This window comes from Amblyomma maculatum, chromosome 9 (genome assembly GCF_055883805.1).
Source record: "Amblyomma maculatum isolate TAMU_Amacu chromosome 9, ASM5588380v1, whole genome shotgun sequence".
In the NCBI taxonomy this organism is placed as follows: Eukaryota; Metazoa; Arthropoda; class Arachnida; order Ixodida; family Ixodidae; genus Amblyomma; species Amblyomma maculatum.
In genome coordinates this window covers 64,472,566-64,488,306 of record NC_139352.1, presented here as the reverse complement: position 1 = coordinate 64,488,306, position 15,741 = coordinate 64,472,566, and the positions used below count along the sequence as shown (strand labels likewise).

At 47.2% G+C, this 15,741-nt stretch overlaps 1 protein-coding gene across 2 annotated transcripts in view; it reads left to right on the top strand.

The window, feature by feature from the left end:
- The first annotated feature begins 5,324 nt into the window (after positions 1-5,324).
- Positions 5,325-15,741, top strand: part of Nrg (Neuroglian) — a 30,141-nt gene continuing 19,724 nt past the window's right edge. The window contains exons 1-4 of one of the 2 annotated variants that reach the window (XM_084578918.1): positions 5,325-5,417; positions 8,411-9,673; positions 12,230-12,540; positions 13,129-13,372. In XM_084578918.1, coding sequence (XP_084435044.1) covers positions 5,333-5,417; positions 8,411-9,673; positions 12,230-12,540; positions 13,129-13,372 — 1,903 coding nt within the window. In that variant the 5' untranslated portion in view covers positions 5,325-5,332. The other variant, XM_084578919.1, reaches the window with a different exon arrangement.

Sequence of the window (15,741 nt, the reverse complement as noted above, 5' to 3'; positions counted from 1 at the left end):
GGGATCATCCCCACAAACCTTTGTAAGGCTTGCGGTGAAATTGAAAATATTGATCACTTCCTTCTCGCTTGCCGAAGGTTTTCACATCAGAGGAGGGTGCATTTATAGAAACTCCAATTGCACGCTTGGGATTTACGTTGTCGGTCCCGCTTCTACTCTCCTTCGGTGCGACTGCGAAAGGATTTGCATTGCCCCAAATTTGTCAGTACTTATACATAACTACACCACAGCTACGGACAGATTCCCTTGCTAATTGTATTCCAAATTTACAAAATTCCAAATTTTCGCTTCATATTTTTTCTTTCAATAACTTTTGTGATCTTAAACCTTATGTTTTTGTTTAGTTGTCAATTACTTTAATGCACTAATTCCGTTTGTGTAGGACATTTGGCAGTCCACACTGAACCCTGGCCAATCCCCCTTCGTGGGTATGTGCCAAATATCAAGGCAGAAGAAGAAGAAACCGTAGAGTGTGTGACAGATACTGCGCCTTTCCTTTCCTGTAAACCGATTATAATTATATGTAGCACAGAAACGAACGCCGATAAGAGGCAATGACAGCAGAGGATGGATAGGCTTTCACCATTGTAAGAGATCCTGTTTTTTATCGCCCTTACCAACGCACGTCTTTCGATGATATATTTAGTGCGTAAGCACGTACTGCTGGCCGCAGCCAGATTTCGCTGGTGACGATCCGATGCCTGCTCTTTCCCTCTCTCTCCATGAGTTGAGGCGCGGAGACGGTGGCGACGCTGCTTCGCCGGGGTGGTGCAGTGGTAAGACGCCCGACTACTGTGCCGGAGTACCCGGGTTCGAACCCGACCGCGGCGGCTGCGCTTCTATGGAGGCGAAACGAAGAGGCGTCCGTGTGCTGTGCGATGTCAGCGCACGTTAAAGATCCCCAGGTGGTCGAAATTACTCCGTAGTGCTCCACTACGGCTCCTCTTTCTCTCTTTCCACCTTCACTCCCACCTTCCCTCCTTCCCTTGCGGCGCGGGTCAGGTGTCCACAGGAAACAAGTGTGACAGATACTGCGCCTTTCCTTTCCTGTGAACCAATTATAATTATTACGGTGGCGACGCCGCGAGCGCTTTGCTGCAGCACGTTAAAGCCCCTCTAATGATACAGGGGCTTTAGTGCACGTATCACAGTTGCGGCCATCATCGGACAAAGCAATCTCTCCTCCTAGCGTCAGACGCAGTGGTCCTCGACCTTCACGTTGGGTGTCTCTTCACTGCATGGTGTTCCCTTTACGTCGGCTCCAAGCCGCTCCGTTCCGCTCCAAGCCACTCGGTGATAAGAACCACTGCATATGGTGCGAAGAGAGCTAAGGACGTGGCTGCGCCGCGCCTTTGATTGGCGTCGCTATGGATGAAGCCGGCCCTGTTGTTGTGGCTGTAGGAAGAAGGAAAAGAAAATGCACGGGCCTGCTACTGGCTCTGTAGCTGAGCCACCTCTGCTGATTGATTGATTTATAGGAAGCGAAAGGCGCGATGTCTCACTTGTTTTCTGTGGACACCTGAACCGCGCCGTAAGGGAAGGAAGGTGGGAGTTAAAGTGGAAAGAGAGAAAGAGGAGCCGTAGTGGAGGGCTACGGAGTAATTTCAACCACCTGGGGATCTTTAACGTGCGCTGTCATCGCACAGCACACGGACGCCTCTTCGTTTCGCCTCCATCAAAACGCAGCCGCCGAGGTCGGGTTCAAACCTGGGTACACCGGCACAGTAGTCGGGCGTCTTACCACTGCACCACCCCGGCGCCTCCGCTGCCTCGTGCAGACAGAAGAAAAATAAACAACAGCCGCCGTGCACCACCGAAGCGGTGGCGGGTGCAATGACGGCCTACAACAGATAAAAATTGGGTGGCAGGCCAACCTCCACCGCAAGCGGCGGTGACCGACCTGCCCCTGCCCCATCAGGGGAGAGCCAGCCCTGGTATAGCGGCGTAAGCATAGCTACGTACCTACTTCGTTCGCATAGTAATCGGCTGTAATCTTGCGTTTGGTGAAAGTGTTAAGCTTGGAACGAGTAGGCAGTTGTGTTGAATACGAGCGTTCTTCCGTAGTAAGTACGGCATCGTAATATTTTAGATGGCTGAAAAGGGAAAACAAAAAGGTGAATCACAAAAAAACTGAAAAACCAGAAAGTTGTGCACCGAAGATTCAGCAATCTGCCCTGTAAAAACGCGAATTGCACACGCGCAGTGACAACACGGGATTGCTCTTTAAAAAATGGCTGGTAAGAAGGCAACGCTTAGGTGTTTTTAAAAAGCTTGAAAATCAGGAAGCGGTGCGCCAATAATTCCTTCTTCACCGCTTCTGAAAATATGCACTGCACCCGCGCATTTTTTCTCAGTCCTCCATAATTACAAATATTTCTAGCGTAAATATTTCCGCTGATGGCAAGAACCAGCGACTACTGCTGTGTGCCCGGTTGTGCGACAATAGCATCATAATGCAAAAGCCCGAAACAATCGACCGCATCCAACGAGTCAACAGGTTTGTTGAACTTTCCCTTTTCAACTCCCATTTCTCCTAATTTAATGTACAGATCTTGTACTTCCACAGCGCTGTAATAGTTAATAAACCTGAACTATCTGGACAGGAAATAAATGAAACCTGAACAAGAAATAATGTTCCTGATGCTGTATAAGAGATATGAATATCAGTGCATATTTTCACATTCTAGCAAATTGACCATGTGACTACATGTAGCATTCTAAGGTAGTTTGATTTATAGGGTTTAACGTTCTAAAACGACCCAGGCTATAAGGACCGCCGTAATAAAGGTACCATGCATTTTCATATTGAAACTAATGGGGAGGGTGGCTACCAATACTTTAATGAGTGTTAGTTTATTTGAGGCTTACCACATATTCTTATTCAGAAACTTTTCAAACCTTCTAAACAAGGTAATGCTGAGGATGAAAGATATGAATTTCTGTTAAAAGTTTGCTGGTGGAGTCACAGCCCGTAGCACTTGACGATGCTGGGGTGGGGTGTGCAGTTAAGCTGAAAGGTTGTACGCTGCGGAACATTATCCAAGGTGGCTAGTAGTTTGTTTAATGTGCATGTTTAAAATGAAATACAGGGTACCCTCGCTGAATCAGTCGCGAATTTAATTGCGAACATTGTAATGCATAATGTCTGTTTTATGTATGGATGGCGCAGTGGCCAAGGACGCGGGATCGAATCCCCGCCTCGGCGGCAGCTTTTCGATAGAGGCGAAAAGCAAGGCGCCCGTGTGCTGTGCGATGTCAGTGCACGTTAAAGAACCCCAGGTGGTCGAAATTTCCGGAGTCCTCCACTACGGCGTCTCTCATAGCCTTATAGTCGCTTTGGGACGTTAAACCCCACAAACCAAACCAAAACCAAACCATTCGCCAGACTAAATCTGACGTCCTGTTGTTTTCTCTGTCGTGGCTTGTGTGGAGTTTTGGGGTTTTTTTTATTATTTTATTTTTTTTTTTTGCACTGTACACACGGTCCGATATGTCATACGTTTCGTAAGTATATTTCAGTTTGCTTATGATGCACCGAATGCATGGTAACAAATTGCATCGGTTCTGTGTTTGTATGGAGGAAAATAAATGCTTTTATATCACAAAGCAGCTGACGTCTTTTCTAATACTGCTGTTCGGCAAAGGGTGAGACACAGCAGCGTTGCTGGCTGGTCAACAGTACTGGGAAGCTAGTTTCCATTTTGAAATGCTGAAAATTAAAAGAAACTCAATAGCAGACCATACAGAACGCAAATGGGCAGCAGTGCGCAGCGCATGCAGGTGAGTGAAACACTGCCGGCTCATAAGAGAGAGAGAGAAAACTTTATTTCAAAAAGAAATAGAAAAAAAAAGGGAGGGGGTGGGGGGCAGTGAGTGGAGTCTTCATTTCAAGACCCCAGTGGCCTGGGCTGCCGCTCTTGCCTGAGTTACCAGCCTACGCTGGGATAGATCAGAGCATTGCAGAGTGGCCTCCCACTGCGCCTCCGAATGGTGCATGTTTATGTGTGGAGGTTTGGGGCCTGTGCACCCCCATGTGACATGGTAGGCGGTGGGCTGGTCATAAGGTCGGAAATGAACTTGGGCAAGAAAAAAAAAAAAGAAAAAAAAGAAAAAGAGTGGATGAAAGCGCTCTTCGACCACCGCCGCTGTGAGCCGTAATTCCGGCACCGCAGACATGCAGAAGGCACATTTCCACTATCGTTTATGGCTACGATATCAGTGGTGCCAATAGGGTGCAGTTCTGCAGAAAACTGAATTTTCAGGTGAAGTCTATAGGTAGACAAAAAAAAAAAAAAAAGTAGAATAGAAAGCCAGCCACCGCGCGGCTGCCGCCCGTAGAACGGCCTGGCCGACAGCCAATTTCCGAGTCCCAACCGCCGCCTCGACCTTCGTGAGAGGCGGCCTAATTAAATAATTTTAAACCGCGGGCTTAGTCACGAGCGTGGCATGCCGCAGATCTCCAGAGTCAAAAGCTGGCAAGAGCCGCGGCCCCGCGGCCTCGGAAGCAGACAGCATGCAGACAGCGCGTGGAGCTTCAGTTTGCTAAACTGGTTAGTGCGGCCTCAAGACTCCATCCCAGAACTACAGCGCTCTAAAGTTGACCTCACTGCAGAGCGGCGCTGCAAGCACAATAACCGTCTGTCCTGAGCCGTTCGCTCTTGCGAACAGCCTTCTTAAAATGCGCCACACGCTGACAAATGAGTGCATTTGTTCTCGTCGTATTTGCTCAGCGTGAATAGTGAACGGAGCTATAGTACTTTATTTCTCGTCTTGCATGTTGAAAGCGAAATTGTTTTGTTTGCCGTTGAAGACAGGACTAGTTGGAATGTTTGAAGCGACAGGGAAATAAACTGTCGAAAAAGACAGGAATGAAAGACACACCCTGTCCTGTGCCTTGTTGTGATTGTGTGTGCCTTTCAGTCCTGTTTTTTTCGCGCAATTTTACTCTAGCGCAGGTTGTGACTGCGGGCTTGAGCGCTTGGCCTAAGAGGGCTTTACAAAGTGAGTTGGACGCTAAAAACTCATGAACAACTATAGTGTACTAGAATACAGTATTCTAGGGATTCTACTACACTACAGAACAACAAAATACCGAAAAAAGCTATCGTGCTTCGCTTGCTGTTTGGTAGCTGCTTGCCCTGCTGAGACACAAAAAGAGTGTGAGATGCACCTTCCGACGGCAGCGCCAGGGTTTCTTCTCGGACATGGCAACGCGGAAGCAGCGGAAGTGCCGGTTAAAAGAGGAGTGTAGGGTGGAACGTCTATATATTTTACACACCGCAACTTAAGCGTCAGAGCGCATGCGCGACGGCACCGCCCATTGTTTTGCGTGATGTCATCGATTCTTGGCTGGGGACGTCACCGATCCCGTTGGTGTTGTGTGTGCGTCTGTCGGTGTCCACGGCGGCGCGCGAAAGGTGTGTATGTGCATGTTGCCCGCGTTTCGCTGGCAACGATTCTGTGTCTGTGAGGACGCCGCCGACCGTTCGCAAGTTGTCGTCGGTGCCGTGTGTGTGTCTGTGCGTGTGCTGTGCGGATCGTAGAGGAGAGCGCCCGCGAGGTCTCCGGGACCGGGCACTCCCAGGTTCAAGCTAGGTCCGATCTCATTTTCTGCTTTGTTTAGCCGTGGTACCGTCGAAGCCGCACGATCGGTACCCGGACTTCTCGCACGGCCGGTGCCAAAACGAGGCTGGCTTGTTTAGGCCTAGTCCTGCAGGCGCCTATCCGGGTGTTCGTTGATGTCGGCGGCAGACGGGGCACCATGGTGCTACCGCTCGAACCGTGGCACGGAGCTAGCAACCGCGCGCTCGATGAGGCGTCGGCGACCCCGCCGGTGCGTTGTCCGGGCGAGCGGTGAGCGGAGTGCTCGGGGCGTGGCCCTCGGCACGACGGGACTGCCTCCGCTTACAGCGTTCCTACCCCGTGTCACACTGGTTGTCGCAGCCGATTCGTCGATTACGGGCGATATATATGTTCTCCCGTCGCGCGTAGTCGCGTGCCGTCGCTGTCAACGGCGTGGATTCGAGAGAAGCATTCATGTATGCAGTCGCTGAAGCTAACCGGCGAAATCCGTGATCTGGCCGAGCCCATCGAAGTCGCCAGCCCCTTCCTTGACCGTCCGGCCGCGCGGATGGCAGAAAATGTCTAGGGCAGGGTCAGTGCCGCGGACACAACTCGGGCCGTTTATATCGTTCCCACGCTCGTCTGTTGCGCCGTCTTGCGCTTCGGTTCTTGTCTGGGAGCTGCGAAACCGTGCAGGAAGTCTGGATCGTTGGCGAGAGCACCCGTCGGCTTCGTCAGTAGCATCGTACCTGAAAAATTATGTTTTATGTCGCAACGTCCAGCCGTGCCGGCGGTTGCTACGGGAGCGTTTTGACATATGTAGTTGCGTTGGCATCTGAATTTAGCTCAGTCGTGATGGTCGTTGCTAGCGGCGCGCCCCGGTTTTCCTCTTTTGTCGCATTTGCTACCGCGCTTCGAAAAAGGTTTCACTTTAGTGCATGGTAAGTTTGTGGAGTATATAAATACAGCGCGCTGCTGAATGTCCTGAGGCTCTTATCGTCTCCATACCATGGTATGCAGAGCAGTGTCCTTCGAATTTTGTTCATTTGTAATGGTATGCTGACCCTCATTCCTCAGTATTGTAGATTTTTCTTTTTGCACTCAGTGCCCTTATGTGTTGCTTCTAACAGTGCCAAAAGTGCGTGCCTGAGCACAACCATCGACAATGTTAATTTAATGAACAGAGCACCTTTCGAGCTTTGATAACAGGACAGCTGTAGAAAGGCTGCTAGGAAATCCTATTTGCATTAACGACACAAACTAGCACCACTGAATGAGGGTTTCGTTTTTGAGTCTGGCAAACATTCAACTCACACAGCACACAGTCGTGATTATGTGCATTCTGGCTGTCACTCTTTCTCCATCTGTAAGTTTAGAAATAATGTCTGCATAAAAGTGAGATGTTGCGTGTGCACTGGTTTGTCATAGTAACGTAACTGCTCCTGAATTGTGATCAAAAGCAGCAATGCCTTGTTACACTTTTATAGCTCGTGTACCTTAGTTCTGGAATCCGGTATCATCTCCACCTAGAGGTAGATTAAAACGAAGTAAGAGCCGCTGTGGGGAAACCTGTGCTTGCTTCTTTCTATATATTAAGCAAACTCTTCTAATGCTGTTCTAATGCACTCAAAAATTCTCGAAACACACTTCAGCTGCTTTGATCTATGTTCATATAGCTGAAAATGAAGTGCATCCAGCCATATTAGTATAACCGAAATAATGTGCTGTCATGGAATTCAGTATTACGATGATATATGCACATATTGCAGTTTGCAAGGTTAACTAATCATGAGAAATAGGATGCAGCCTGCATTGTGCATATCCTCATGGTCATCCTGTTATCATTATTCTCACAGGAGGACTGGTCTGGTATTATTTTTAATGGTGAAGGTTGGGAAACTAAAAATTGTAAAAGTAGAATTTACGATTGGTATGTTGTACTGACCCTGCTGTTCATTTATACTACTGGCACCATTATTGATGGCACTTTTAATATTTTGTAAAAGAAACATCCACAAAGATTAATTAAGCTTCATTTTTTTAAAGGCATGACGTCGCTGCTAATGGTGCCATTCGCTGGCGCAGTTTACCTGCTGCTACCTTTGGCTTGTTGCTCTTGGCCTCGCACTCGGTGTTTGGTGAAATCTCATTTTAGGGCAGTGAATTTTGTAAGCCTTAAAAAGGGCACACATACAGCTATGAACAGGAAGTGGAATGCATTTCCTAACAGTAGGCATTGATCACCTTTTTAAATAATAGCTCTAAAATGTTTTCTGCCATGAGGTACTGCCACGAGCAGTGTGGTGTTTAATCTTTGCAGGCATACTGTGTGGCATCAGACTAAGATTCATGGGATTAATGTTATGCATATGTTCCTGTTTGCCTTAACATGGATGTTGTTAGCCATACAGCTACTGAAGCTTGCGAAATGAAAAAGATCTATACTTGGCTCTGGCCCAAAGAAGTTATCCTAACTTGCTTGTTAGACATTGTGTTTAGTACCCATTTATTTTCATGTTCTTATTGTTTAATTACAAGCATGAACAGTATTGAATATTACATCTTTTATTATGACTGAGTTTTTCTTTGTAAGCATGTGAAGAAGACTATCACCCTCTCATTTAATGCAGTCAAAGCCAGCTTTCTTCATGTCATATTTGTAGTTTGCAATGTTCTGAAGAAACAAGTGTGTGGGAGCAAGGTTGATGTTTCCGTTTGCTCAGAAGAGAGTTTGATTTAGGTTTTTTATTGAATTTCGACTCCAGAAATGTGGAAAAGCATACGTTAACTTATGGATTAAAAATGTTCTTTGAAGTGGGCGGACATGACAGTATTTTCCTTTGTGCAGGAGGGATGGCACTCATGCCAGCACTGCTGCTGCTGCTGGGTGCAGTGGTGGCGGGTGCAACGGTACCCTCTCCACCCACCATGGTGAAGCAGCCCAAGCACGAACAACTGTACCAGGTGTCTCAGTCTCAGGATGAGTTGGACAAGCCTTTCCTGTTAGAGTGCGAGGCCCAGGGCAACCCCGAACCTACCTACGAGTGGACCAAGAACAACAAGGAGTTTGATTATGTCTCGTATGACAAGCGTATCTCCCAGCAGCCACGTCGTGGCACGCTCGTCTTCACCAAGCCAGACGATGTGGACGAGGGACTGTACCAGTGTCGCGCTACCAACCTGCACGGCACGTCCGTGTCTAATTCAGTTTTTCTACGCAAAGCCGAGCTCAACAACTTTGCTGAGGAGACCACGAAGGAAGTGTACGTAGTGGAGGGTGACCCGTTGTCGCTCGACTGCAACCCTCCTACAGGTTACCCGCGACCAAACATCTTCTGGCTCATTCAGTATTCCAGCGGAGCACTCCGAAACGTCAACTCGTCACGGATCACAGCTGACCCCGAGGGCGACCTACACTTCTCACGCGTCGAGTTGGGCGATGCACTTTCAGACGCCGTATACACATGTAGTGCCACGTCTGTGTTCCGGCGTGAGTACAAGATCGGCAACAAGATCCAGCTGAAGGTGGAGCCCACCTCAAGCGCGGGGAAGGCGGAGCACGCACCCGTGAAACAATACCTGTCGCCACCTAACCTGGTCGCCTTGCGGGGCCACGAACTCAAACTGTACTGCATCTACGGCGGGACGCCGCTGCCTCAAATTTCGTGGACAAAGCGGGGCGCCAGTCCCATGTCGCGGCGCTTTACGTACACCAACTATGGCAAGACTCTGGAAATCCGCTCGGTGAGCTTTGAAGACGAGGGCACATACGAGTGCCAGGCCAACAATGGAGTGGGCGTGGCCCAGACGCACGCCATGCATGTCAAGGTGGAGGCAGCTCCATACTGGCTGCGCGTGCCGGACAACACTAATGCAGCTGAAGAGGAGAGTGTGAGCTTCGAGTGTGCCTCCACGGGCATCCCGGAGCCCAAACTGCAGTGGTTTGTGAACGGTGTGCCTATTGAGAAGGCTGAGCCAAACCAGCGGCGCAAAGTTGAGGGTTCCCTTCTAACGATTGAGTCTCTCACCAAGCATGACACGGCCGTCTACCAGTGCAACGCCTCCAACCCTCATGGATACGCGTTCCGTGACTTCTACCTCAATGTGCTCGGTAAGTGGCAGGCTCTTTCTTTTGTCATAGCTGCAATGTAGACGGTGTCGCAAGCTAACTGAGCCTATTGGTTCCTGGTCAAACCAAAAATATAGGAAGCAACCAGAGATACAGAAAACTTTAACAAAAAGGAGCAGTGGTATGTGTCTAAACAATCACTTGTCATTTGTACAGGAACAAGTGATTGTGTTGTTAGTGCATTTATTTTTGTTCCAAATTTATGACCGGAGGCCGCGCTGCTGGCAGTTACCCCAGAACACAGCATATTAGCCAAGCAAATGACAAATTTATTCTTGTCTTGAGAGTGTATGGGAGAAAGGGAGAATATGGGAAGGGCCGGAGCATGCTCTGGCAGACATAACAGTAACAGGCAGTTCTGAGAGGAGACTGGAAGGTTTTGGCTTGGCTAACAGATGTGCCCTTGGCATGTTTACAGAAGTTTTGTTGGCCGTTTCAAGTTGCAGCACTAACGAATTCAAGGAACTACAAGTCCATGCAGCTCGTTTCCTCTCAGCCTTTGTCCCACCTTTTTCCAGTGTTTCACCATTTGCAGTTAAATATTTAGGTTTTCTGGGTCCAGCTGGAACAATGCACCTAAAGTACTCAAATGTAGGAGTTGCTGTGTGTGTAAACTGGTGTGAAACAAGCTCAAATACTTGTTAATTCGGCCTTGATACTCTCTTGAAAAGACCAGGCCATAAAAAAATATTTCACTGTGTTAGAGCTGCTTTGGCTGAACAATTCGTGATAGTGCATCCTCAGAACATAAAATCCTGTTGTAGCGTTGTTTCACCAGTTTTCCAATTTGGTCTTGGTGTTGCAAAAAAAAAAAAAAAATCTCTCTGTTGCATGTCTTTGATGTCTTGCCTGTCCTGCCTAAGTTTTGCCTCATATTTTTACGTCATTTCCCTGCTAGCCTTGCCTATCATTCGTATCTTGTTAGTTTTAGCCTGCAATTGGTGAAACGTTAGATTAGTTGTTGCCTTTCTGGAATTTTAGGTAAGTGTAATGCAAATGAGTATGTGCGAAGTAACATGTGTCGAGCTTGTTGCAGCACTGTTGTACATGCAAAACACGCTTATAAACACTGTCGCCTAAGTTTTGAGCAGTACACATTGCATAAAGCAGGTCTAGCATCTGCACACGTCCACCCTGAATTACACAAACCTTTACTTAGAATTCGTGCGAATACTGTCAAGCAGTTTCTGCCAGGTTGTTCGTGCCCAAGCTTTGGTTGCCTATGATTTTTGGCATATAACTCTCGACTGGTGCATACATTCGCAAATCTTCTGACTCATCTTTTTTTATTGATCGCTCCACTGATGTGCCACGGAGATAGGAGGCGCACAAAATTTTTCTTTTGAACAGACTTGAAATTTTCGGTCGAGTCTTTTCTTCTGTGTAAGGATGTGTAAGGCGTTGGTATACATGGATTATCTCCTGATTCTTGCCTATGGCTGATATTATTTATAATTGAATTTCGTCTCTTGCCTGTTTTGGTTTCAACAGCGCAGCGATGGCTATGGTGTCAAAAGGTCATGAGACACGAGAAAAAAAAAGCTAATGTAATCGCTGCTTCACCGTTTTAAATCACCAGTGCTAAAGATAGCCTGACACAACGTCTCGAATCATAAGGAACCAAGAATCAGTGATTATATTACAGTTTAGTTAATGCCTCACATCGCCTGTACTCACCTTTAATGTTACAGACATCATTTGGCTTTTGAAGCTGAAGCAAATAAACAACTGATTGAAGAAATTTGATTGTAAATTATCTGGCTGGTGTAAATAATTATGACTTGCTGATCTTTGTAGACTATAGTCTTATCCGTCATTGCAAAGGAATATATGCGATCAGAATTTGGCGTCTACTCCTTTAATGTTTTTCATTTACTTTCACATTCAGTCCTTCTCTGCACTACATTAAATTTTCTATGTGTCTTTTTCTTTTTCTTCATGGTCTGCTGCATTTGCATTACTTTACAAATAAAATTTTTAAATTGCTGTTATATATGGTGTAGGAAGTGAACTTCTTGCGAACTGGAACTCCAGCAAAACAACTCTGTCTGTACACATTTACTGCTTGTGGTATACCAATCACACCAGAGAATCTCCTGGATGCATTACTCTTCAGTAAGAACTGACAGCTAGTATAGTGAAGCGACTCTCAGTGGACTTAATTCATACTAGCCTAATACAAGCCTCCTGTCTATTTGAGCAGACATTTTTCACCATTTGACATCAGCAGTGTGAAAAGGCCCTCTGGAGACAATGTCCTCATAGCTTCTCAAAATTTGTGGCCCCTCTAATTTGAAACCACCAAGTATTATTGCCAGTGTGTCAGACGTAGCGCACAAGCTTAATGCCAATTGGTGCTGTGCCGCCTTACACTAGGAACTTGCATGGCAAAGTTGCTCAGAAACTTCGCAGGATGCTGACTGTTAGGCATCCTGTGTTTATAGCTGCTTTCAAGGATCTGATAGAGTGATGATTTGTATCCCTGATATCTCTCCCTACTCGGAAACTCTGAGCTTCTGACCACGCATGTTTCTGCAGCACTGCCGCCGACTATCACGGAGGCACCTGAGCAGTTGACGCTGGCCGTAGTGACGTCACAGGTTACGTTACGTTGCCGCGTGTTTGGGGCACCGCGGCCAGAGGTGAAATGGATGAAGGAGGCCCAAGAGCTGACGGGTGGTCGTTATCACGTCCTCGAGTCTGGCGACCTGCAGATCAACAAACTTCTAGTCACCGACCAGGGCGAATACACCTGCTATGCGAGCAACAAGTTTGGAGATGCGTCGGCCTCCGGGTCGCTCGAGGTCAAGGGCAAAACGCTCATCACAAACCCGCCAGAGAACTACGAGGTGAGAAGATTTTCTTCCCTTACTTTGCCTGCACATTCACCTGAACATTCACGCGAACAGCTCCCCAATTTGTTTTAGCAATGTCTGACCAGACGATCATCCAGTATTCGAAGCAGGATTGCAAAAGAAAAATGGATGAGAACACATACATAAGCACGGAGTGCTTGCCAGTTACAGCATCGGCTGCTCAACTGGTCTGCAGGTGTGGCTTCGATTGCTGAAATCTTTACATGTGGTGGGCAAATCTTTCGACAAAAAGGAATGAACTTTAGTTTCCTAAGATGATGCGCAGTAATTTTCCTGGGAAAAAATCATATATAGCTATGAAGGTAGAAAATGTTATTATTGCTATTTTAAAAAAGTTGCAAGTTTCGAGCCGTGCAGCTTTGTGCACTAAAATTTCGTTGTGCATTATTTTTTACTCAATAAATTTGTTCACATTTTGCTTTTAATAGAGTTAATAAGAACTGTATTTCTTGCTGCAGTTCTTTTTGGCAAAACAATCGCAAACTCGGCTCCAGGAGCGACGCGCTGCAAGAAAGTCAGTTTTCAATTCTAGCACACCTGTTTGGCTCCCATGTTCTTCAGGTGGCGGCTGACAAGAGCGCAACGTTCCGGTGCAACGCGGAGGCGGACCCGAGTCTGGAGCTGCGCATACAGTGGCTGTTCAACGGCCAACCTGTGGACCCCGAGGCAGATGCACGCATGGTGCAAGCAGGCGACAACTCGCTCACCATCACACGCACCATCGAGCTCGACTCGGGCATCTACACTTGCGTGGCAAGCACGGATCTCGACAGCGACCGCGCGCAAGCCACCCTTACCGTCCAGGGTGAGGAAGCGGGAGAGTGGGCGTTGGAGTATTTACAGTTAAAGCAGTGGTTAGGTGCTCGATTGCTAATCTCGAGGACGTGGATTCACCCCCTGCCATGGCAACAGCATTTCTTTGGTGGCTAAATGCAAGAAGCCCATGCAGGGTGTCTAGCAACCGGTAAAACCGGAAAAACCGAGAATTGTAAGGGTTATTTTATGCACCGGGAAAAATCAGTGAAATGTCAGGGAAACCATCCAAAATTTCGCCAAGTCTGGAAAAATCGCACAATATATTCTGCTGTGCATTTTCATTTTGAGCTGGCACAGAGCAATTGTGTTATTCATGTATTTTTCTTTTTTCTTTTTTTTTTTTTTTTTTTTTTTTTGTGCTGTCTCGCGCGCCACAAGGCGAGGCGCGGTATACTATTACTTTGACACCAGCACATGGCTGAACTGCCACAATAGAAGAACCACTGCACCTGTGAGGTGGGTACTCAGTAAAATATGCGAAAGCGCTGCTTAGAGTTGTATGCGACAAAAAGCAGGAATAACTGCAGCGGCCAGCACGAAAGCAATCGGCGAGCTGTGCTGCTATGGTCCCTGGAAAATGCCGACTTCTTGCTAATGCTCATAAGCCTGGTGGTGAAGGTTGTTTTAGCTACCTTCTAAAGCTCAAGAAAAAAATATATATACTGTCAATTGACATGTGGCAATTTCCAGTGGTCGGCTGGAGCTGGATGCCCGAATCGGTACAGAGCGACCTGGGCTCCTACAGAGCGACTCAGCCTTGGTCGATCAGTGGAACATGCAAAGAACACTAGAGGTGTAATGCTGAGCTCGTTCCGGAGGTTGAAGTCGCATCCTAAAGCCAAAATGTGTTGTGATCGATTAATAGGCGGGAGTGCCGCACTCTGCAGCTTGCTTGCGCACAATTTTAACGCTGTGGACGTTTTTTGATAGACACATTTCGACGTATGCGCAGCAAAATCGACGGATGTTCAGTTTCATCTACCGATATTTCTGAAACTGTTAGAAGCAGCCAAAAAAATTCCCTCTACTTCCGGAAGCAACAACACCGCCGGCTCGAACTTCCAGTGCGATTCGACTCTGGTCGGTAGATCGAGCTAGAGCGCCCTCAGTTGCTCCAAACGACCAGCAGAATGCGTGAGACCTGTCTCGGTCAACCATTGCGGAATTTGGAATCGTCATCCCAGAGCAAGAAAACCTGCGACGTTACGGCCAATGGAAATTGCCAACAGAATTCACTCTGCATTTTATGTTCTGAAGCATCATTCGATGTCTCCTGCGGAATATCATTTATTCTTTATTTTCAATTCACACGATCTAAAATTCTGCTCCACAGAAGGTTAAGGGCCTTAACCATACCATACCTGGATGTTGCCCGGCTGGTAGGTATGGACTGAAGAGGTAGACAGAAATGCAATTATGATCCTAGTGACAGGTGCACCACTTGTCATACTGTTTGGTGCTGTACGAATGGGACTGGCATGTGCATCTGCACGCCTACCAAGCCGGCTCACAGCCCTTGCTATTTTGGCCAAAATGAGTAGTGAGTGGGGCGTCCTATCTGTGTTCAAAAGCAGCATGTGCATTTTTTGCTTTTATGGATTCCCAAAGCCCAGTAAAAGGATTGAAAGGGTTTCTGTAAAGCCCACCCGTCGGCTGTAAAGCCAGTTTCATTTTTCACACCTGACAACCTCCCTTCCTTCTCGAATGATGCCTGCATGCTCATGCCAACGTTCTTAGATATAGGCAGTTGGAAAACTGTGCTGGCGCGTCGCGCTGCGAAGTGGGCTCAAACAATCGCCGATCTGGCGCGAGTTGATCGCAGAGCGACCGCAGTGCCCCTCTCGCTCTCTGCGGTAGATGGGTGAGGTCATTGAGTTGATACACAGGCGGAAATTTCAAAGTACTACTAACCCTTTTCTTTCAGCAATGCAACAGAAAATAAAATTGCATTGGCATTTTTAACACACTTTTGTATGCATATGAAAGCGTTTAGTACAAAGTACACAGGTCCCGGATACAAAAATTATAGAATGGTATGGAGTTATGGGATGCTTGCAACGCGGTGTAAGATAGTAGAAAAACAAAATAGCAGCGATGTTGTGGCAATTTTTTGTACTTTCTGACCTTTGATCACAAGAAAAAGATCCAGAAAATCGAGCAAGAAAAAGTTTAAAACGTCCGAAATTTTGGTTTTGAGTCTAATGAGCGCATGATGGTGCCAGAGCCGGAATAATCAGGAAGGTCCGGAAAATCGGGCGTCCAAAAAATCATTTGCCGGCTATACACGAAAGTCGTGTTACGCTGTTGATAGGGAAGAAGAAGCTAAAGTGGAGAACCTGTTTTACCGCACATAAATGT